Source organism: Gymnoscopelus braueri, assembly GCF_963280865.1.
Source record: "Gymnoscopelus braueri genome assembly, chromosome: 24".
NCBI lineage: Eukaryota > Metazoa > Chordata > Actinopteri > Myctophiformes > Myctophidae > Gymnoscopelus > Gymnoscopelus braueri.
The window spans coordinates 15,649,304-15,673,623 of record NC_137626.1 but is presented as its reverse complement, the minus strand read 5'-3'; the positions used below and the strand labels follow the sequence as shown (position 1 = coordinate 15,673,623).

Below are 24,320 nucleotides of genomic sequence, written 5' to 3'. Positions count from 1 at the left end.
GGCTGGTCTAGAGCCCGCCTACTGTATCCGGTCAAGTTGCCCATGTACACCAGATATACACCGATATCCGCTCAAGGCCGGATCTGCAACTTTGCCAGATCCGGTCTCAGATCTGCATATCGGGGCGCCTTGCACGACGCGTCAGCCTACGTTCCAACCAATCACACGGCCGGCAGCGCTCTAAGCCACGCCCGCGCGGCAACCAGCGCGTCGCGCGCTGCATTCATTGTATGTTAAACACAGTTTAGGTAGTGGGAGAGAAAGAGAGAGAGAGGGAAACACAACAAGTTAACATGCTGCTCCTGTTTCTCTGTCATTATTAGCGTTATTTATATTTATAAACACGGGAACCTTATTTATAGTTCACTCTGCGTTAGTTTAGGGTCGATCCACTTCATTTTTGTGTTGTTTATAAATATATTAGAGCGTGATCAGTGCAACTCAACACAACAACAGCAAGCAGAGCAGAGCCTGTGAACTTTACTGTAGCTAAAAGCTAATTAGCATCCAGGGAGACTTTTTTTTTTTTTTTTGGCTGTTATCCAGGGAGACTTTTAATAGTTTGCGGCCCTGGGTTTGGGACAAATTGTGGGGGTTGAGGAGGTGAGGTTTTGATCTAGCAGTAGTAGCTTCCACATTGATCATTTAAGCAGATCATTATTCTGTGCCTTCTTTGGCTGAGGGTTTACAGATCAGATGGCAACTACTGTGTGCCAACCTAGACGTGCCCTTGTGGAGATCCCTCCTCCACAGCCCAAGATTGCTGGTAAGTTGGTGGAAAAAAAAGTACTCGCATGTTTTACTCGAGTAAAAGTATCAATACTGCAATGTGGAAATACTCTGTTACAAGTAAAAGTCCGGAATTCCAAATGTACTTGAGTAAAAGTACAAAAGTATTGCTATCAAAATGTACTTAAAGTACCAAGAAAATGGAAATTAAATTACTCATTATGCAGAAAGTTACAAATCTTTTGAAAATAGCAGATCTACAAGCTCACAATGCGTCGCAACGCCACGCATTGTGAGCTTGTAGCTCGGCTATTTTCATATGGCCAAAATGTATATAGGGCTGAAGTGGTTAATGTATGTTTTGTAATAATAATCAAAATCTACCTATAAAAGTTACTAGTAACTAAAGTTTTCAAATAGTTGCAGTGGAGTAAAAGTGCAAAAGTTAACTTTTGTGGTTGTTAAAATTAAAGACACACTGAAAGGTGGATCTGCAAACCTTTTGTGGTCGTTAAAATATTAAATTGAAAATAGTATAATAATACTGAAAATAGTAGAGATTGTAGGTCTGCTATTTTTCTATAGATCATATAATTAGGTCTACTACTATATATTATGTGGTATTGGGTGTTGCTTGCCTAACAAGGGCTGATAACTTAGTTAGTTAAATCTGTTCTTTGATAATATTATAACATGCTTCCCTCTCCCATTATTAGTGATCTCAGCTCATAGATGTTATTGTCTTGTGTTTGGGGGATTATTGTAAAAAAGTTTCTTTGTGTCACAGATGCTGATTGTAAGATATTGTAACATGATATTATTACTTATATTATTATATTATATATTATGATATTATATATATACTATTAGGACAAAACAACATAGATCTGTTATTGTCCATTTTATAAACAAACTTTGAATACTGTAGTGCAGCGCAGGGGTCCAAAACAAATATTTTGTGTGACGCTGTAGTATGATCATTTAGGGCGTTAATTTACGAAAAAATAGGTGTCTGCCGACCAACAGCAACGATATATATGAAAACCGTATAACTTTGACCAAGCTTGACAAAGATTGGAAAATACCCAGACTTTTTAATCAGGTTTTAATGTGGTGGTGTTTTTTTTTCTCCTAGCCCGGATGAGAAGGTCCTACTTGGAGATCCTCAGTGCTCGCCTGGCCCCGTCGCCTCTGTCCCAGAGAGGCAGAAGTGCAGTTATAACGTCGAGGCGCGGGCAGTCGTGTAAGTGTGAGAAAAAAAACAACGCCTTTAAATTCCGCTGACACATACTTCAATAAAAGAAGACAGACCGCGTTGTTGTTGTTAAATACATTTATGGACATAATCGAACATAGTCTAGTGCAGTGGTTCTCAAACGTATTCACGTCAAGGACCCCCCCAAAAAATTTATATGTATTTGGCCGCGGACCCCCATCTGAAAATATCCTGTGCCAGGGTAAATGTTCGATATTTTTTAAACAATTTCAAAAATCGCGGATGTACAAGCTCTCAGCACGGCAACACTTATCCATTTATACGCGCAACGTATAAATGGATACAGTGGTTAAACGCTATATTAACACGTTTAGCTTGGGACCCCCTGGAACCCCTCCAAGGACCCCATGGGGGTCCCCGGTCTGGAGACCACCGGTTGTCCGAATGGAGTGGACCCTTACGGCTCTGTAACTCTGAGAGTGTACAAATGGAACCAAATGGACCCTCACGGGTCCATTTGGTTCCATTTGTACACTCTCTGAGTTAAATAAACCCTGGGATTTTAAAAGTGGGGTCCCAGAGATGAAAACAAAATTGTATCAAATGGTGGTTTGTGGCCTAACCGTGGATTCAAGTTCTCAGTCGCCCACGACAGATTTCAGTCATTTGGATACAATAGAAGTCGGCCTGTCTTCGATGTAAGCATGCCATGCGCCGCATTTGAAGTGCTCAAACTAGCAATAGAATACAGAGCCATCGTCCATAAAACCGTCATGGTGTGGGACATTTCATAAAGGCAAAAGTTAAGGCCTCAATCTGCAATTTCATCCACTGGTTGGTTGGCTGTCTATACTGCGGAACAGGGGGAACAAAGGTTTAGCATGATAATACCTAAAAATCATCAATTTACATATGCTAATTGTCTAGGAAACAGACCGTTAGTGTGTTGTTGTTTTTTTTTCATGCCATTTCACATAGATTAGGACTTGGACTAAGAGCATTTTTCAGTTGTGAGACTTTACTTTTGCTTTAATCCCTGGGCTTAATGCATATTAAACTGGGTGTCCTTGACATAAAAAAGTTGAAGAATTGGGGGTCTTAGTGACCACTATTTGGCCATCATTTATTTTTTGAATGCTGTATTTATATGATTAATATTTATTGATCACGTGTTGTGGTGCAGTGGACTCGTCCCTGGGCGCTGTGTGGAGAGTCAGGACAGAGGAGCGCTGTGACAAGATGGAGGACCAGCACCACCAGACTCCACTGTCTCAACAGCAGCTGGTCCAGATCATCAGGTCCCTCATCCTGGTGGAACAGGTATTGGCTATAGGCCCCGTCAGTCAACAATTATTACATAATCGCCTTGATGGCGATTATTTGAGATAATCGCAATTATTTTGTCATAATCTTCACAATTGTTTCCCATCATCTGTGCGATGATGGGGGGGGGGGGGGGGGAAATAGTAATATTTGAACTGGGGACCCCCCCATCCTGAAGAGCACTTCTTGTGAAAAATCGTCTCTTCTGGGGGTCCCTGCCACAAAACCTTTTTAAAGTTTTTTTTGTTTTTTTTGTTTATTAGGATCCCCATTAGCTTTTGCCATGACAAAAGCTAGTCTTCCTGGGGTCCGACACAGACAAACATTTTAACAGAAACATTCCTTACATCAATTTTACAATCACTATAATCTAAATAAAAATAGAAAAAAATAAAAAGTACAATCAAGTAGTACAATTAAAGCTATAACTAAATCACTTATTACACATTAAACTTTGTGTGTCTGGGGATTAGTACAGGCATGTTTTCATCAGGTTTTCATCAGGTGTTCTTTTAACTTTTTCTTAATGGTGAATTTTGTGTTTGTATTAATTATGTACTTAGGCAATGAGTTCCATCCTATTACAGCTCTATAGATAGTAGAAGCTTTGAGAAGATCTGTTCTTGGTTTAAGTGTTACCATATCACCTGAACTGGCTTGTCTAGTCATATGGGTATTGGGTATGTTCATCTCTTCTGTATCCTACCTGGTCAAAGAAATACTGGGGTTTTTGGTCAGTTAAAACATTTCTGAAAAAAAAGGTGGGGGTCCGCGGCCAAATACATATCAATTTTGGGGTCCTTGACAAGCACCGATCCAAGTACAGGGTTTAAGTGGTATAAAGCCTTGCCTCAGAGCCGTGAACACACAGCAGGGTGCAGCAAAGACACAGTCTTATCAGTGTATTGGCACTATCTGCTCTCACAAGCCGACTGCGGTAACGGCTTAAACGGCAGAACTATGGCTGGGTGTGGGAGATCTCTGTCTCTGCACTGTGCTGTTAGCTAGCGCTGGGAATTGATCATAGGGGTTTTTATTGATACTACTAATCCCATTTAGCGATTCTGATTATCGGTCTGATTCTTTCACCTATGTCCTTATTGATTCCTGATCAGTTTTCAGTGTGGAAGGAGAGTAGGCCTGCACAGGTTGTCAACTGTTTTATTATCCCTCCGAGTCTCAACACCGTGAAGAAACAGAAAAAAGCCCAATTGTCTGGCAGTTTGTATAGCTTATTATCGTGATATGGCATAAGTGTTGCCTTTTCCTGATCTTTAGAGGCTGCATTAGAGAAAAGTGATGTAATATAGTCTTACCTGACCTGTGTTCTAGCTGATCTATTATTGGCCTTTACCCAAAAAACTTTTATATAGGCATTACTGATAATTATTCATAAAAAGTAGTCGTACATCTTTTGTTTTAACCCATTAAGGCCTGAGGTTCCGATTCTACAAATGTCTTCTAAAAACGGTTTTCTGAAAAAACGTATGTTGTTATATCAGTGGTTCTCAAACTTTTTCATGTCAAGGACATCCAAAATTATGTATTTGGGCCGCGGACCCCCATCTATTTTGTTCCAGGGACCCCCAGAAGCAAAGATTTGAGTTAAAAAAAAATTGAAATAATAATAATTAAAAATAATGTAAAATAATCTTACTACTATATAATTGACAAAAGCTCAGAAAGTTCGTCCGGGGTAAGCAAGCACAGGATCACTCCATTTGCCCCGAAACTTGCCACAGACTGTTGATCAGAGCTATGGCTATGTTTTAGGCATCTTACCCCACCTCGATCTGTGATCAGACTCTCGGCTTGATTGATTCTCTGATTTGCCTATCCAGACCCTCAGCCTGATATGGCAGGTTGCCATAGCAACCATATACAGGAAGTTTGACCTCTTTATCACAATTACGGCAAACTCAAAGAGTGGCGGTGTACTAGCAGACATACCTGACCCACAGAAGGAGCCACTCTGCGTCACTCTGCGTCAATCCATGCTTACATGGACCCTGTGGGACAGCCAACCCTAACATTATTGTGGGATCGCTTTAGCGATCATTGTGGGATCGCTTTAGCGATCACACTAATGTTATTGCCATTAGTTATTATTCCGCCCGTTTTGATAGGCTAAGCTTTGCAGGACGTGCTGTGAATACTCAATACCATCAACATTCTTAGCGACCCCACACTGTTTCTTCAGGAACAGTACTTTCTAGTTATTGTGGGATCGCTTTAGCGATCACACTAATGTTATCTTCACTATTTATTGTCTCTGCCGGAGGTGGAGAGTATGTTTTCGCTTCGTCCCGCCGTGTGTTCACCTGTTGGCTAGGAGGGACCTAGCCAAGCTAACATTGGTCAAGCTCCATGTGACACGTGTCAATATGTTGACACCAATGCCTTTGATTGGCTAGAGGGACGCATGACGAAATAAAATCCTATAGGTGTGTCACTTCAAAAAGCCATTTATGTTTTTGAAGTGAGGTAAGACAGGATCAATCAGTCTTGATTGGAACAGTACCTTCCAGTACAAATCACCCGTCCGTGCGTGTGTGTGTCCCTCTGAGAACACCTAACATTGGTCAAGCAAAGGCGCAGAAGGCCAAAGCTAAGAGAGCATACTCATCTACAACAGTAACACAGAAGAGGACTATAGAGTTGAATTGATCCCACAACAAGGCCGAAGTCTTAATACTGTAACAATTGGCCACCTTGATCAAATACATTATGTAGCACTAGAGAAAACTGACATAGATCAAACACACCAATCAACTGCTGAAACTGTTCAAGACAATGAAGATGAAGAAGACAGACAAGCATTTGAACAAACCAGTCAATTACGACGACTCCCATATGACACATTGCTTCAAGAAGAACATTTTTTAGATGCAGACACTACATATTCAGTCGCCCCTGCAGAACACCAAAAACCACGCGCATTCTACCAAGACGACCCGTTCTACCAAGACCACCCGTGCTATTAAAATAGCACGGGTCTGCTGGCGGAGACTTGTGCTCCGAGGAGCACATTTTCTAGTTATTGTCTCCGCCGAAGGTGGAGAATATGTTTTCGCTTTGTGTGAGCAAACATTGTTAGCCAAGCTAACATTGGGCAAGCTCCACGTGACACGTGTCAATTTGTTGACACCAATGCCTCTGATTGGCTAGAGGGACGCGTGACGAAATAAAATTCTATAAATAGGTGTGTCACTTCAAAAAGCCACTACTTTTTGAAGTGAGGTAAAACAGGATCAATCAGACTTGATTGGAACAGTACCTTCAGTAAGTCCAAGTCACCCGTCTGTGCGTGTGTGTTTCCCTCTGAGAACACCTAACATTGGTCAAGCAAAGGCGCAGAAGGCCAAAGCTAAGAAAGCATACTCATCTACAATTGTAACGTAGAAGAGGACTAGAGTTGAAATGATCCCACAACAAAGCCGAACTCTTAATACGTGTCAATATGTTGACATCAATGTCTCTGATTGGCTAGAGGGACGCATGACGAAATACAATCCTATAATAAAAAGGTGTGTCACTTCAAAAACACAGATGGACACCATACATAGCCCCACCTGTATCCCTGCCAGTTGCCTGCCAGTCATACGCCCCAACCAATGGGCCTTCTACAGCTCGGTGGAGGAGGTGGAGCAGCTGATGGAGGCATTGAACCCGCGAGGTCACAGAGAGAGCAGCCTCAAGGAGACGCTACACCAGGAGAAAGACAGAATCACACAGATACTGAACAACACTGCTGCTGTCAAATATAATTATAAAACCAAGGCCCCAGAATCCCTTGCTACAGCTGAGCGTTTCGTGGAGAGCCGACTCAGAGATATGCTGTTGGACATTGAGGAAAGAATCTACGAAGGAAATCTGGAAACGCTGAAGATAACGGAGAGAGAGACATGGAGATCAGCATTGGAGAGAGGACAATATGAACTGCTGGCTGCTGATGGCAGAAAGAACGGAGAGATGAATGGTGGAGAGGAGATGGAGGTGGATGACTCTCAGCCAGTGAACAGTACCGTCCACTGCCTTGCTCATGCCCTGTTTCAGATAGAACAGGAAATCGAACGCAGGTTCCTCCAAGTTCCTCTGGGCGGCGAGGAGTCCAAGAAAGACAAGAAGAACGGTAAAAACAGGAAGAAAAAATTACGACCCGTCCAGTGACAGTGACAATGGCAGTGCCAGTGGTAAGATGGTTTTGGAACGTTGGAGAGAATCTCTGCAGTCCTGCTCCAGTCTTTCCCAAGTGTTTGTCCATCTGTCCACTTTGGAAAAGAGCATCATTTGGGCAAAGTCTCTCATCAACGCTCGCTGTAAACTGTGCAGACGGAAAGGAGACGCAGAGACTATGTTACTGTGTGACGGATGTGACCGATTGGCTAGAGGGACGCATGACGAAATACAATTCTATAAATAGGTGTGTCACTTCAAAAAGCCGTTTACGTTTCTTGAAGTGAGGTAAGACAGGATCAATCAGTCTTGATTGGAACGATACCTTCCAGTCCAAATCACCCGTCCGTGCGTGTGTGTGTCCCTCTGAGAACACCTAACATTGGTCAAGCAAAGGCGCAGAAGGCCAAAGCTAAGAAAGCATACTCATCTACAACAGGGACATCAGGCAGTCTCCTCCACAGTTTCCCCTGTCAGCCTCACAGCTGAAGAGCTGGAGGAGGAACAGCAGAAGGTTCAAGAGCTGCAGAATCGTATCCAGAAGGCTTCCCGTCGTACGTCGCTCGTTCCTCTGGGCAGAGACAGAATCTACAAACAATACTGGCTTTTCCCTTCCACCTGTGATCTGTTTGTGGAGGATGATTACTTTGGGCTGACGGAGGACATGCTGGAACCCCACCCTGCATCTCTACAGGATGAACAGATGGACCTAACATTACAATAAATATGAAAATTAGTATTATTGTCTGTTCACCTGCCGGAGGTTGTATCTCATTACTTATTGTATCTCATTACTTATTGTTATGATAATATAATTGCTATAATATAGTAACATGTTCTATTTTACGTAAATTAGAACATTCCTAAAGAACTATGGTTAGAGATAAGGTAGGTGATTTCATTTGATTAAAATAGCACGGGTCCGCTGGCGGAGACTTGTGCTCCGAGGAGCACATTTTCTAGTTATTATTATTATTACCCCCGTTTTTTGGGTAATTTCAATGGAGAAATGCCATTTAGTGACGTCATAATGCATAATGCCATTCTAGTGAATGGTAATGCCATTCTAGTGACGTCATAATACTGATGTCATTGTATTATGACTAGGGGTGGGACGATATATCGATATATCGATATATCGCGATACTTTCTCCCGCGATAAATAATCGATATCCTCCCGAAAAATATCGATATTAAAAAAAAAGAAAAAAAAAAAAAAAGAATTTTTTTTAGTTTGTGATACGTTGTTATTTGTGTAATGATGATTTTGAACTGTTTGGTGCTATTTTATGTGTTTATGAATTGAATACAAGGACTATCGTGATATATCGTTGGTGAATTTTCATGCAATATATCGTGATATCGCAATATATCGATATTTTCAGATATCGTGATATATCGTTGGTGAAATTTCATGCAATATATCGTGATATCGCAATATATCGGCATTTTCAGATATCGTGATATATATTGTTATCGTGGGCCTAATATCGTGATACATATCGTATCGTGAGGTACCCATATCGTCCCACCCCTAATTATGACCCTACTATAACACTACTAACACCATCAATACTCAATACCAGCAACATTCTTAGCGATCCCACACTGTTTCTTCAGGAACAGTACTTTCTAGTTATTGTCTCCGCCAGGCCGAAGGCATGGTGGAGAGTATGTTTTACCCTCCGTGTGTGTGTCCGTCTCAGCCAAGCTAACATTGGTCAAGCTTCACGTGACACGTGACAATATGTAATATAAATAGGTAAGACAGGATTAATCAGGATTAATCAGGAACAGTACTCGCCTGGCGGAGACCTGTGCTCCTCTCTAGTTATTATTATTCCTCCCGTTTTTTGGGTCATTTCAATGGAGAAATGCCATTTAGTGACGTCATAATGCATAATGCCATTCTAGTCATAATGCATAATGCCATTCTAGTGACGTCATAATACTGATGTCATTGTATTATGACCCTACTATAACACTACTATCAATACTCAATACCAGCAACATTCTTAGCGATCCCACACTGTTTCTTCAGGAACAGTACTTTCTAGTTATTATTATTATTACGGGCCACGGGCCGCATGAGGATGTACCGTGGTGTGTGTGTGTGTGTGTGTGTGTGTGTGTGTGTGTGTGTGTGTGTGTGTGTGTGTTTGTTTGTGCGCGCTCGCGACGGCTCGCGCGCGCGCGTGTGTGTGTTGGCGACGGCCGACGGGGAACGGCTCCGCCTGTTAGATCTTTATATGCGCGGGTGTTTGTGTGTGTTCTGTTCCTCCACGATGGGATGTGCGTGTGTGTGTACACACTACACCATTGGTTCTCAAAGTGGGGTCTGGGGACCCCCAGGGGTCCTTGAGGGAGTTCCAGGGGGTCCCCAGCTAAATGATAGATTAGGCACCAAATGGACCCTTATGGGTCTGTAACTCTGAGAGTGTACAAATGGAACCAAATGGACTCTAACGGGTCCATTTGGTTCCATTTGTACACTCTCAGAGTTAAATTAACATACATTTTACGATATAAACTGGGGTCCAAGGGATAGAAATGCCATTAAATGGGGGTCCGTAGCCCTAATGCATGTCAAACTGGGGGTCCTTGAAATTAAAATGGTTGAGATTCACTGCTAGAGCCGTAAAAAAATCTTCTCTTATGGGGGTCCCTGGCATATCTTTTCAAATGGGGGTCTGCGGGCTAACAAGTGTCAATTTGGGGGTCCTTGCCATGAAAAAGTTTGAGAACCACTGCACTACACAGTACAAACTCACTTTCGATCCCTGATAAACTGTCTGTTCTCAGCGCATAAGCCAAACTGCACACTTTGGGTGCTCATATCCCCCTACGGGTATGGTCTAGTGTCAGTAATGTGGTGTTACACAAAGGCTGATGTGTACTATTTGGTGTCCCCAGAGCCAGGAGCCCAGGATCCTCACCTCAGACCTGAAGTATCTCCAGGAAGACCTGCAGCTGAAGAAGACCATCGTTTACAGATCCATACCGTACTCGCGCTTCTGCTCCAACAGGGACGCACACTGTTACAGGAAGGCATATCCTCACCTATTAGCGTTCAAAGTGAGTAACGTTTATTATTATTTTTTTTTTAAGAAAATGGAGACACAGGAAAGAATGAGATGGGGGTCCGCGGCCAAATGCATATAATTTTGGGGGTCCTTGAAAAAGATTGAGCACCACTAATATAGAAACATACGTTTTTCAGAATACTGTTGGGATTTAGGAGACATGTCGAATCGGCTTCAGGTCTTAATGGGTTAAACACTTCAGCCCTACATATTTTGTTATGACGCATTGTGAGCTTCTAGATCAGTTTTTTTTACAAGAAAAAAGAAGAAAATGTATGTTAACGTTACAATATATTATCGTCATAATATCAAACGTTTTTGGTCCAAAATATCACATTTGATGTTGTACATGTTGCACAAGCCCTAATGGCATGCCCAAAATAGGGACAGCAAAGGGATGTTGAACTGTGATAGAACCATGGGTTGTATAGTAGCCTAAAAGGTAAAATACTAAAAATAGACAGCCCACACACTATAAGGCCCCACAAAAACCTTTTTAATAGACAGACGAACAATTCCAACCTCGTTAAGGCTCTTTTTGTCAGGTCAAACCAGATCAATAAGATCCTTAACAGGGTCCAAACATTGACTATTTACAGGTGTTTGTGGAGCTTTATATGTGTGTGTGCAGGCCATTCTATTAATCCCTCATCCTGAACCTCTCAGCACAGCACCTTCTTGTTTATCCCATTAAGACCGGGAACGCATCTGTGTTATTTTGAGATTTCATTGGCAATTCAAAAATAGCAGATGTACAAGCTATTTTCGGCTAATGTACACCTCAGAAAAGGGATGCTGCTAGGGTTCAAATGGTTTCAAATCTTGAATATATATGTATTTTTAAAGCAAACATTTATAACTCAAATCTTTGCTTCATGAAATATTTTGAGATGGGGGTCCTCGGCCAAATACCTATAATTTTGGTGGTCCTTGACATGAAAAAGTTTGAGAACCACTGAAAAATATGTTTTTCAAAAAACTGTAGGATTTAGAAGACATTTGTAGAAGCCCCAGAAGCAAAGATTTGAGTTACAAATGTTCGCTTTAAAAACACATATATATTCAAGATTTGCACGAACTTTCACGTTTTTTCTAAAATAGCAGATTTACAAGCTCGGTGCTGCGATGTGAGCTATTTTTGAAATAGCCAAAGAAAAAAAAAATGACACAGGTTCTTTCCTGGTCTAAATGTGTTATAATAGGATCTGAAGTCTGAGCCTGGCCATGATATCGACTGGTATCGATTTATTGTTCATCATCCTCATCTGTTGCTCCTGTGCTCTATGAGTGAGGAACCAGAAGTAGTGATTCCATTTCATTTGTTATATCGTCGCTGTCGGGCAGAAACTTTTTGTTTTTTCGTAAATTAATGCGATTAAGACCTGAGGTGATTCTTTAAAAAAAATCACCTCAGGTCTTTACACACCGGCGAATATACGCAAAATTCGGACTCGTTCCGAATAATTAAAAGACGCTTTTTCACTTCGCTTTTTCGCTCCATGTAAGCTTGCATTGACTTTATAAGTTTTTTTTAAAAAACGTATTATTCGCATGAAAAATTCGCCCCCGGTGTGTAAGGGGCTTAAATGTTTTTGGAAAAAAATCAAAAAGATTTTTCAAAAATAGCAGATCTACAAGCTCATAGCGCGGCACTCGGTGCCGCGCTATGAGCTTGTATATCTGCTATTTTTGAATAGCCAAAGACATCTAAAGTTAGACAGATGCGTTCCAGGTCCTAATGGGTTAAGTATCATACCACGGCATCACACAAAAGCATCAAAAGTAGCAGATCTGCAATCTCGAAACGTGGTGCGAAGCTTGAGCTTGTAGAGCGGCTACTTTTAATGCTTTTGAATTTTAATCCTGAAAAGTAACAGTTTTGGACATTATGAGTAGGGATGTCCCGATCACGTTTTTTTGCTCCCGATCCGATCCCGATCTTTTGATTTTGAGTATTTGCCGATCCCGATCTTTCCCGATCCGATCTTTTCATTTTTAAAAATATTTTTAAAATATTATTTATGCATGTAGAATTTATTTGTATCATTTATTTTGTAGCAATAAAAGACAATATGTCTCAAAACACTGGCTGACAGTTGAATTATTGCCAACAAAATAAATGTTAATTAAAGAAATGAAGACAAATACTGAATCTCTGAACATTGGCTTGCAGTTATCGCACATAGCCAAAATACAATAATAATATTAGACTTGTCATTCAGGATGGAAAATAAAGTTGTCCTTTTGGGGAGAAGTGGAACTTAGAAGTCATTTAAGTTTAGCGTGAGGGAGAGGGTCTACTCTGATTACTAAAGGTTTTTTAGGTCAAGGACCCCTTAGCTAAGGGAGAGATGAAGCAGGGACCCCCACTACATATTGTATAAAATTTGTGTTGCAGATTAAACCTTTTCATAGATTTCATAGATAGCTTCATAGACTTGTTTAACAGCACTGTCATCAGTGTATTTATCAGACATGTCAAGCTCTCAGTACTTAGTAAAGTTGAGCCTAGGCTCTGTACTTGGTCTGCTCTTTTCCCCTCTACCTCTTCTAAAGTTCCCCTCAGAATATAGGGATATTAGGGTTCATGTGGTTAATGTAAATAAAAGAAAAAGGTCCTATCACGCAAAGATTTGGAGACCCCCCTGTAGTAACTCTGAGAACCCCCTAGGGGTCCCCGACCCCCTGTTGAAGACCCCTGCTCTACTTAATATCTACATTCTACACTACAGAAAACATTCAGTTGGACATTAAACACACACACACACACACACACACACACACACACACACACACACACACACACACACACAGCTGACATTAATTAGTGATGTTGATTGCTATGTGGTCAAATGCGCATACAGACTCAACGAGCCATCGTTAACCAGCTAGTGTTACACAGCTGACTGGCAATAATATGCGCATTTGTGTTGAAAACGCATCGCATCTGATCTAATCCAAGGAAGTTGGAGCAACTCTCTAAAATGGTGGATTTTAGTTTGGCTGGTCAATTTGAGATGACAGCAGCAACAAAGATAGTAGTAGACTTATATTTGAGATGTAAGATGATCAGTTATTATACCAGTCCTTTTTGACAACATTGACGACCAGCGCTTCTCCTCCTGCGTGCGTCTCCCTCTATGAACGCCACGGGGCCACCGTGTGTGTGTGTGTGTGTGTGTGTGTGTGTGTTTGCGTGTGTGTCCGTGCGTGTGTGCGCGTGTGTGTGTGTGTGGAGAGGGGGAGGGCTGGAGAGCTCAGCCTGCAGATACAGCACGTTACAGACAGAGACGAGAGACTTCTCATTACGAGGTGTTTTACCGAGGGAGAACACTTCTCCATATGACGCTGTTAATGATGACTTTAAGAACGTTAAATACAATAATACAAATATTTTATTAATAAAATATTTAAAAAAATATTAATATTTTTTTATTTTTTTATTCCCGATCTTTTTTTGCCGATTCCGATCTTTTGAAAATGACGTGATCGGCCCCGATCCCCGATCACGTGATCGGATCGGGACATCCCTAATTATGAGGTGTCCACCCGATAGAGACGATATGTCATTTCTAATTTGTTCTCAAACTTACCTTTTAAAACTAATTTATTTTTTATTTCATTTTTTATTTTTTTTATTTTATGAAATTATTTTGAAATAAAAATAATAATAAAAAAAAAAAACGGGGATAAACTTGCGACCCACAAAAAAACGGTCTGTGACCCACAATTGGGTCCCCACCCACTGTTTGGGAACCCATGCACTGGACCGTTATTCTGAGTAAACAACCATCCCGGTCGTGTGAATTCACGTCATCATGATAATGTGAATTATTCACGCGACCGGGTTGTTTTGCCAGGCTAGTAGAAAGAGGTTCTGTCTGAGTGATTTAACATGAATACAGCCATCTCACTTTCCCAAAATAAAGTACCAGTACAGTGCTGGTTTCTAACGTTGTTGTGAGCTTGTAGATCTGCTATTTTCTGCTAATGCACCCCTTAGAAAAGGGATGCTGCTAGGGTTCAAATGGTTAATGTTTTTTTTTTTTTTAAGATCCTAGGCTATCACACAAAGATTTGGTGCCCCCCCCCCTGCTGTATCTCTGAGGACCCCCATGTTGAGGACCCCTGGGGGTTTATTAAGTGTTTATTGTCCTAACAAACCCCCTTTTTGTGTGCCCAGGTGTCGTGTCAGGAGTGGGGCCACGTGCTCCTGAGGAACAAGGAGTGGGAGTGCGCGCTGGAGCACACGCTGATGGCGTGGCGCTACACCAGCGAGCTCCCCCAGTGGGACACGGCGGGCCACAACGCCCTGAGGGAGCGCTGCTACGGCACGCTGGCGGGCCACTGTCTGGCCGCCCTGCAGCACCACCGGCCCCAGGCCGGGAAAGCACGAGAGCTGCTCAGGAGGTGAACGCGCAGCCACCGTTCTCACATTAACTCATTCACAGAGGTCTAGAGATCTGCTAACATCTACTAATATCTATTATTACCTTAGTGATTATTCTATCTTTTTTATATTTTTGATTAATCCGAAGCATGTTTTATCATTTCTTTTCAAGTTTTTTTTATGTTAACTCTCTCAGTGCCACGCCCCGAGATATCCCGAGTTTTTCCCGAGTACCCTCCCTGCCAGCACGAGAAATCCCGAGTTTTTACTTTTGACTGTAGTCGCGCTATTCTGTTTATTTTTCATGATCACTTTCGCTTCCTGACTCCTTCAGACTCATTGGGTTCCGGTTTCATGACGCAGATTCCGTTTCCGGTTCTAATTTTTTTCCCGCGGTCATTTTCGGCCAGAATAGGGAAAGTCACGGTTTTTCACACGGTATAAAAAACGAACGGAGAGGTCCACGTCTACTCTCTTTGGTCTGGGTGACGATCAGTCATCGTAGTCGTGTATCACATCGTAATTTAGCCCGATCAACGATTGTCGAAAATGTCTGTTTGGGAGGGGGCGAGTGATTTGTTGCTCTCTACTGGTAGAACTGTAATATGGGTTTAAAAACCCAATCAGATAATTTATTTGAATGAAAAATTACAAAATAAAAAAAAAAAAAAAAACGCAAATTGCTGGCACTGGGGGAGTACTTTATGAAAATACTCTTGGCAGTGAAAGAGTTAACAAATTAGCACAGATTTTTTTTTAATAATCGACTAATATTTCTATAATCAACTAAATCGATCCGTCTGATTAACACTACGGAATACTTTGTTGTGCAACGGTGTCGTGCAAAAAATGGCTGATCTACAAGCTCACCACGGGCTGTGATCTTGTAGATTGGCTATTTTTATATATATATTTTTGCAATCGCTTAACCCATTAAGGCCTGAGGTTCCGATTCTAAAAACAGTTTTTTTGAGAAAACTTATGTTGCTATGTCAGTGGTTCTCAAACTTTTTCATTTCAAGGACCCCAAAATGTCTATGTATTTGGCCGCGGACCCCCCATCTCAAAATGTTTTGTTCCAGGGACCCCCAGAAGCAAAGATTAGAGTTACAAATGTTCGCTTTAAAAAAATATAAATTCAAAGATTTGCCCCAATTTTCTCGATTTTTCAAAAATAGCAAATCTACAAGCTTGTAGCGCGGCACCGAGCTATGAGCTTGTATATCTGCTATTTTTGAATAGCCAACGTGTAAAATAATGCTTTTTAGCTCAAATACAAAAAAATGACACAGATGCGTTCCAGGTCTTAATCGCTTAAGGGTATCGCATAAACACCTTGGCAGAAGACTCTCATGAGGAAATGCCCAAAACGGGGCATTCCCTGTTTACAGGCTCTTTAATTTTGAAACGGTCAGCTTTGGGTGCTCAGTTGGCGCAGGGCGTAAATGGCCTGATCTGGTGTCGCTGTGCTAGTGACTCCCCACACGTTGGGGAAACGCCTGTCCATGGCGGGAAGAGTATGACTGAGAGACTACGACGTCCTCCCTCTGTGGGTTCCTGTTGCATTAAAGTGATGGAACACTTGGCTCTGTGTCATACCCTAAAAGCTTTATTAGTAGGGGGTACTAAGCACAAAAAATGGCCAAATCGTTACGCGGCGGATAAAAGCATGAAATTTGATACAGATGTCCCTTGGGTCATCCTAAAACATCCTAGAAGGGGTGCCCAAAAAAATCTTAAACAGGAAGTGACTTATGGACAAAATTCAAAATGGCCACCTAAACTGTTGACCGTTGACTCAAAAGACACCAAAAGAATCTCCAAAAAGCATACAATTTGGCACATATGTCCCTTGGGTCATCCTAAGACATCCTAGAAGGGGTGCCCAAAGGAATCTGAAACAGGAAGTGAGTTATTGACTAAATTGAAAATGGCCGCCTAGTGTTGTCGATTGACTCAAAAGACAACTAAAGAATCTCATAAAAGCATACAATTTGGCACACATGTCTTTTTGGTCATCCGAAGACATCCTAGAAGGGGTGCCCAAAGAAATCTTAAGCAGGAACTGAGTTATTGACAAAATTGAAAATGGCCGCCTACAGTGTTATCTATTGACTCAAAAGACAACTAAAGAATCTCATAAAAGCATACATTTTGGCATACATGTCCCTTGGGTCATCCCAAGACATCCCAGAAGGGGTGCCCAAAAAAATCTTAAACAGGAAGTGAGTCATTGACAAAATTGAAAATGACCGCCTACAGTGTTGTCGATTGACTCAAAAGACAACTAAATAATCTAATACTGGCATACATGTCCCTTGGGTCATCCTAAGACATCCTAGAAGGGGTGCCTGAAATTATCTGAAACAGGAAGTGAGTTATTGACTAAATTGAAAATGGCTGTGTACAGTCTTGACAGATGATGCAAAAGACACTCATAAAAAATAATCTCATAAAAGCATGAAATTTGGTACAAATGTCCCTTGGGTGATCTGAATGCATCCTAAGGGGTACCAAAAAAAGTTTGAATAGTCTCTCAATGGAAAACACTCCTCCCACACGGGCTGCACTGCTACAATATTCAAATCGAGCAGCCAATCTAGCATTTGGTCCAGAAGCCTGAAAGCTATGCAATCTCTACCATCTCCTGACAAATAAATTAAAGTCGCTGATTCGTGGACACCTTTATGGACACTCTTGCCAGAGGCTGCTTAAGTTTGTAGAGAACTCAAGTGTGGCTGCAAAGCTGAGCCCTTCTGTTCGAGAAAGTGTAGATGCCGGGATGCTGGGTTACCTTGCAGAGCATTATGCCAATGTGCTGGTAATTGCGAAATGGCACACATGAATACATGTAGTTACTAAACACTAATCACAAAAAAACAGTAATGATCAAGAAGAAAATACATGAGAAGATAGAGTGTAAAACAAGCAAGAAGATGTAGAGTGCAAAATAAATAAGATGCAGAGAGTAAAATAAGAATATGCAGAGTAAGATAAGATGCAGAGTAAAATAAATGAGAATATGCAGAGAGTTAGATAAATAAAGAAGATTCAAAGAGTACAATAAAAAAATTATGCAGAAAGTAAAATAAATAAGTGATGTAGAAATGAAAACAGAAGGTAGACTACAAAATACGGCAAGTTATGCACTGCATAACCTGTCGTATTGAGTCTGCATAATATGCAGACTGCCATGGTCAACTGTTTAAACAGCCATTTAGAATTTCTTCAACATGGTCCCTTCCTAAAAAGTTTAATAAACAAGCAAACAAATAAATAACCCCTTCTAGGATATATTAAGAAGCACTCAATGTACGTACCAAATTATACACTTTTATGACGTCCCCTTATGTTTTCTTTTGTGTCAACTGCTTTTAGGCGGTCACTTCCTGTTTAAAACCTTTTTGGGCACCCCTTGTAGGATGCGTTCAGATCACCCAAGGGACATTTGTACCACATTTCATGCTTTTATGAGATTCTGTAGGTATCTTGCATCATCTTTCAACACTGTAGGCGGCCATTTTCAATTTAGTCAATAACTCACTTCCTGTTTCAGATTATTTTTGGCACCCCTTCTAGGATGTGTTAGGATGACCCAAGGGACATATGTGCCAAATTGTATACTTTTTGGAGATTCTATAGGCTTTTTGAGTCAATCGCCAACACTGTAGGCGGCCATTTTCAATTTAGTCAATAACTCACTTCCTGTTGAAGACTTTTTTGGGCACCCCTTCTAGGATGTCTTAGGATGACCCAAGGGACATGTGTGACACATTTTATACTTTTTGGAGATTCTTTAGTTGTCTTTTGAGTCAATCGACAACACTAGGCGGCCATTTTCAATTTGGTCAATAACTCACTTCCTGTTTCAGATTTTTTTGGGCTCCCCTTCTAGGATGTCTTAGGATGACCCAAAGGACATGTGTGCCACATTTTATGCTTTTTGGAGATTATTTTGGTGTCTTTTGAGTCAACGGTCAACAGTTTAGGTGGCCATTTTGGATTTTGTCCATAACTCACTTCCTGTTTAAGATTTTTTTGGGCACCCCTTCTAGGATGTGTTAGGATGACCCAAGGGACATATGTGCCAAATTGTATACTTTTTGGAGATTCTATAGGCTTTTTGAGTCAATCGCCAACACTGTAGGCGGCCATTTTCAATTTAGTCAATAACTCACTTCCTGTTGAAGACTTTTTTGGGCACCCCTTCTAGGATGTCTTAGGATGACCCAAGGGACATGTGTGACACATTTTATACTTTTTGGAGATTCTTTAGTTGTCTTTTGAGTCAATCGACAACACTAGGCGGCCATTTTCAATTTGGTCAATAACTCACTTCCTGTTTCAGATTTTTTTGGGCTCCCCTTCTAGGATGTCTTAGGATGACCCAAAGGACATGTGTGCCACATTTTATGCTTTTTGGAGATTATTTTGGTGTCTTTTGAGTCAACGGTCAACAGTTTAGGTGGCCATTTTGGATTTTGTCCATAACTCACTTCCTGTTTAAGATTTTTTTGGGCACCCCTTCTAGGATGTTTTAGGATGACCCAAGGGACATCTGTATCAAATTTCATGCTTTTATCCGCCGCGTAACGATTTTTCACTTAGTACCCCCTACTATATGTAACAAACACACTCGTCCTCCCAATAAGGTAAAGAGCATATAGTTTGTCCACTTTATTAGCGTGTTAGATGCTTTTTCTTTGAACTTGGTGCTTCATCCGGTGAATTATTTAACTTTCACAAAGCCAGCGTTTAACCACTCCCGAGTCCGATTCTGTGCTTCTCTTTTTTTTTGGTTTTTGTCGCATTACTAAGCCAATAATTTGATGACCAGCGGACTGGTAGGCAGCGGACTGGTAGGCAGCGGTTCCGGTAGGAGACACAAAGGAGACTCTTTGTGTCTCCTACCGGAACTGCTGCCGGTCATCAAATTATTGTCTTAGGAATGCGACGAAAACAAAATAATATCCATGAATTCAAGTCTCCATGGGGTGACTAATTGATAGAAAAAAAGGTCATTTTGGGGGTGAACTATCCCTTAACTCTTTCATTGCCAGACTTATTGGCACTTGTGTCGTCCCAGAGCCAGGAAAAAGGTGAATTTTTCCTCCGTTTGTTTTTTAACATTGAAGTGAATGGAGCAGCATTTTTTTGGATAGCGTTATCTCCTAGTTCCTTTGAGATAAACAAAAAAAAACAAGACAGAAAAAAAAATAATAATAAAAAACAATAATAATAATTAAAAAAAAAGAGAGCCATAGATCCATCGGACGGGAATTCCCGTTTTTGGCAATAAGAGGGTTAAATGACATGAAATGGGGACACCAGGTTGGAAGTGGTTGAATAATAATGCAAACCTCATGACCTGTGTTTTGCTTATCGTGCCATATATCGTCTCTTTTGGGTGGAAACCTGTCCAAAACTGTTATTTTTTCAGAATTCGAAAGCATCAAAAGTAAGCAGATCTACAAGCCCTTTTTGTGTGACGCTGTAGTATGATCAAGTTGGGCGTTAATTTACGAAATGGCACAAAAAGTTTGAACATGGAGATAGGAGGTTTCTGCCCGACAGCAACTATATTTCTTCGGATGTGAAAACACACTGGTGTTTGAGACATAAAACATTTGCCAAAATAAAAAAGCGTTCAACTAGTCATGGCTGAAGCAGGAATTGAGCATTTCTGTCAGCGATGAGCCTCTAGACCAGTGGTTCTCAAAGTGGGGTACTTGAGGGGGTTCCAGGGGGTACCCAGCAAAATGTGTAAATATAGCATCAGAATAATTATGACCTTTTATACTTTGGCTATTCAAAAAATAGCAGATATACAAGCTCATAGCGCGGCACCGAGTGACCTTGTAGAAATTTGTGCAAATCTTTTGAATCTATATATTTTTAAAGTGAACATTTTTAACTCAAATCTTTGCTTCTGGGGGTCCCTAGAACAGAATATTTTGAGATGGGGGTCCGCGGCCAAATGCATATCATTTTGGGGGTCCTTGACATGAAAAAGTTTGAGAACCACTGCTCTAGACAAGAGGCCTCTCCACTTCCCATAGCGCACCGTAGGGGTGGGACGATATGGGTACCTCACGATACGATATGTATCACGATATTAGGCCCACGATAACAATATATATCACGATATCTGAAAATGCCGATATATTGCGATATCACGATATATTGCATGAAATTTCACCAACGATATATCACGATATCTGAAAAAAATCGATATATTGCGATATCACGATATATTGCATGAAAATTCACCAACGATATATCACGATAGTCCTTGTATACAATTCATAAACACATAAAATAGCTCCAAACAGTTCAAAATCATCATTACACAAATACAGAGTAGGAAAAACAACGTATCACAAACTTTTTTTTTTTTTTTTTTTAATATCGATATTTTTCGGGAGGATATCGATTATTTATCGCGGGAGAAAGTATCGCGATATATCGATATATCGTCCCACCCCTAGCGCACCGCTGCCTGTTCCACAAACCACTCGTTGTGCTCAGAAATCCACCCCAAGGTAAATATTGTCGTTTCTGCCCGACAGCGACAATACGACGGGAAGGCATGTTTAGCGCCTATATTTACAATGGCTAACAAAACGACAACAGGGTTTTTTTTGCCCGTGAAGTACTTCATTAAATGTTGCTGTTGGCGTGCATGCTAGGTGGCATCGATGCGTGCCAGCGCTGGCTAATTGTAGCTGGCAAAACTCATGGATTTGCCTGCCTGTCAGCCAGCAGCGAAAGTCATCGTCATAGCGTGCACGTACGCTAGTGTAGTAGTTAACCCATTAAGACCGGGAAAGCATCTTGTCATTTTAGATTTCAACCACTCTAACCATTATTTTATACTGCAAAAATAGCAGATCTACAAGCTCATAGCGCGGCAAATCCTGAAAAATTTTGCAAATCTTTAAATAAATGTGTTTTTAAAGAGAACATTTTTAACTCAAATCTTTGCTTCTGGGGACTCTACAAATGTCTGCTAAATCTAAAGTTTTTTCTTTTTTTTCTTTTTTTTTTCTTATGTTGCTATAAAATCAAAGGTTCTCAAACCTTTTCATGTCAAGGACCACCCTAAATGATATGTATTTGGCCGCGGACCCCTATCTCAAAATATGTTGTCCCAGGGACCCCCATGCAGAAGCACAGATTTGAGTGAAAAATATATATATATATTCAAAGATTTGCACGAATTTTCCACGATAAAAAAAATAATAAGCAGATCTACAAGCTCATAGCTCGGCACTCGGAGCTTGTATATCTGCTATTTTTGGATAGCCCAAGAAATAAAAAAAAAATACTCGGATTCTTTCCCTGTCTAAATGGGTTAACATTAATGCCTGTGCTTGGTGGTTTGCTCAAGACTTGAGGCTTTGTGGAAGCGCATTGTGACTTGAAGCGCCTGCAGCTCGCGGGGTAACGACAAAAGGGGGCCTGCTAGCCTAGTCGTAAGTGTAAATGTACTCTTTAAAACGTCCCTCGATCTCGGAAATGGAACTGTCCGGGGGAAAAGAGTTATGTGGGGACGTCTCCGGGCGAGACTTGACTTACAAATCTCTTCGTTTTCTTTTTTCTTTTCATTTTCACTTTGTAGGCTGAAGATGGCACAGGTACACAGCCAGGCCATCAGGCCCTGCATTGAGAAGCTGGAGAGCACTTTGGAACAAGCGGACGGTTCCTCCATGGACACGCAGTGAAATAGATCGATGCCGGTCGGTCGGTCTCGCCACCAAGCTGCCTGGTAGTCCCCGCCGAACACGGCCTCGTTTTGGTCGACGGTCGAAGCCTGATTTATGCTGTGAGAGCCAAGCCAATGGCTCATAGCTCTGAGCATTTAAGTGCAGAGATAATCTTTCGCCAAAAGTGAAAGACCCCTTTAAGTGTTATGGATGTTGTCCCTCTTTCGGTTTCATCGTGAAACTATTATTGGTCTTAATATGCTCACCCATCCATACGGGTTAAGGTCAAGTACATTTTCATTTCATGCTAAACTGAATATGGGGGAACTAAATATAACCACTAAACAGATAAACATGTAAAATACAGTGAAAGACTAAAATAAACTAGAGAAATTATACAGTATCATCATGGAGGGACGTCTACTTTAAGGTGTCAAGCTCAGTGATTCTCAAACTTTTTTACATTTCAAGGACCCCCAGTTTAATATGCATTAGGCCACAGACCACCATTTTATATATATATATATATATATATATTTTTTACTGTGGGGACCCCAATCTACACTAAGAAATCTTAAATCTAAATATAACCAGGTGCCATTTGTACTCACTCAGAGTTGAGGTCAGTCCATGTCAATACATTCTTACGTCTGAAAAAAACTTGAGTTGCGGACAGGCTGTCGTTATACTGTCCAAACTAGTTTAGACCAGTGGCCCAAATTGATATGTCCAAACTAGTTTAGACCAGTGGCCCAAATTGATATGTATTTGGCCATGGACCCCCACCTGAAAATATGATTTGCCAGGGACCCCTAGAAGCAAATATTTGTGTTAACAATGTCCCCTTAAAAAAAAAAGATTTAAAGATTTTTCAAAAATAGCTAAAGTGTAAATATGGATATCAAGGGATTAAAACGATTGTGACGCTTTATTAACTAATTTTGCCTTTGTCTGTAAGGATGGAGGAAGGAGGGAAAAAATCACTGAAATGCCGATGCAATTAATGTCAAACTCACGGCTTCTCTTTTATCTCCATTAATCTGGGCATTAAGTGCAGAGCTATGAGCCATTGAGCCATAGCTTGGCTCACACACACACACACACACACACAGTATAAATTAAACTCCATTCAATCAACTGTCAGGGTGGGTAGTTATTACCAGGGCTAGTGGCTAGAAAGTTACTCTAATCTTTAGGTATGAACAGCGTTGACTGATAACCAGCCTTAAAAAGAAAATCATTTTGGGGTGCTATCCACTTTATCACCCTGGTGTCCCTATTTTGGGCATGTAGGTGAAACGGGCACATAGGTGAAATGTATTTCCAAAATCTTTAAAAAATATATATATATGTATTTAAAAATTCTGAACATTTTTGAAGATTTTTAAACAAAAACAAAAAAGCCGAACTACAATCTCACAACGCGTCGCACCGCAAAGCACTGTGCGCTTGTAGATCAGCTATTTTGGATTTTCTTTTTTTGAATGGGGAAGAAAAGGATATTTTTGCCGGTGCCTTACCCATTTTATCCCTAAACTTCTTCAACACAAACATTTTCAAATAGTTCAACTAGACGATCTACATCGACACGTTGTGAGCTTGCAGATTGGCTATTTGAACTATTTGAAAATGTTTTTAAAAATAGTTTAAAAAATGGCAAAGAAGTTAAAGATAATGGGTAAGGCACTGGCGAAAAT

General features: G+C 40.9%; 1 protein-coding gene across 1 annotated transcript; it reads left to right on the top strand.

Annotated features, from left to right (window-relative positions):
- The first annotated feature begins 268 nt into the window (after positions 1 to 268).
- On the top strand, positions 269 to 23,240 carry LOC308080811 (uncharacterized protein). The gene is made up of 6 exons (XM_080422828.1): positions 269 to 766; positions 1,865 to 1,972; positions 3,129 to 3,265; positions 10,358 to 10,519; positions 14,711 to 14,937; positions 22,539 to 23,240. Exons 1-6 carry the CDS (start codon positions 697 to 699, stop codon positions 22,639 to 22,641), a joined length of 807 nt encoding a protein of 268 aa, XP_080278954.1. The 5' UTR covers positions 269 to 696; the 3' UTR covers positions 22,642 to 23,240.
- Positions 23,241 to 24,320: the final 1,080 nt, after the last annotated feature.

Excerpts from the sequence above, each read along its gene's own strand:
- LOC308080811 (XM_080422828.1), top strand. The coding sequence starts at position 697 with ATGGCAACTACTGTGTGCCAACCTAGACGTGCCCTTGTGGAGATCCCT. Across the intron at positions 1,973-3,128 it reads GTCGAGGCGCGGGCAGTCGT|TGGACTCGTCCCTGGGCGCT; the intron begins GTAAGTGTGAGA and ends GTTGTGGTGCAG. Across the intron at positions 10,520-14,710 it reads CTCACCTATTAGCGTTCAAA|GTGTCGTGTCAGGAGTGGGG; the intron begins GTGAGTAACGTT and ends TTGTGTGCCCAG.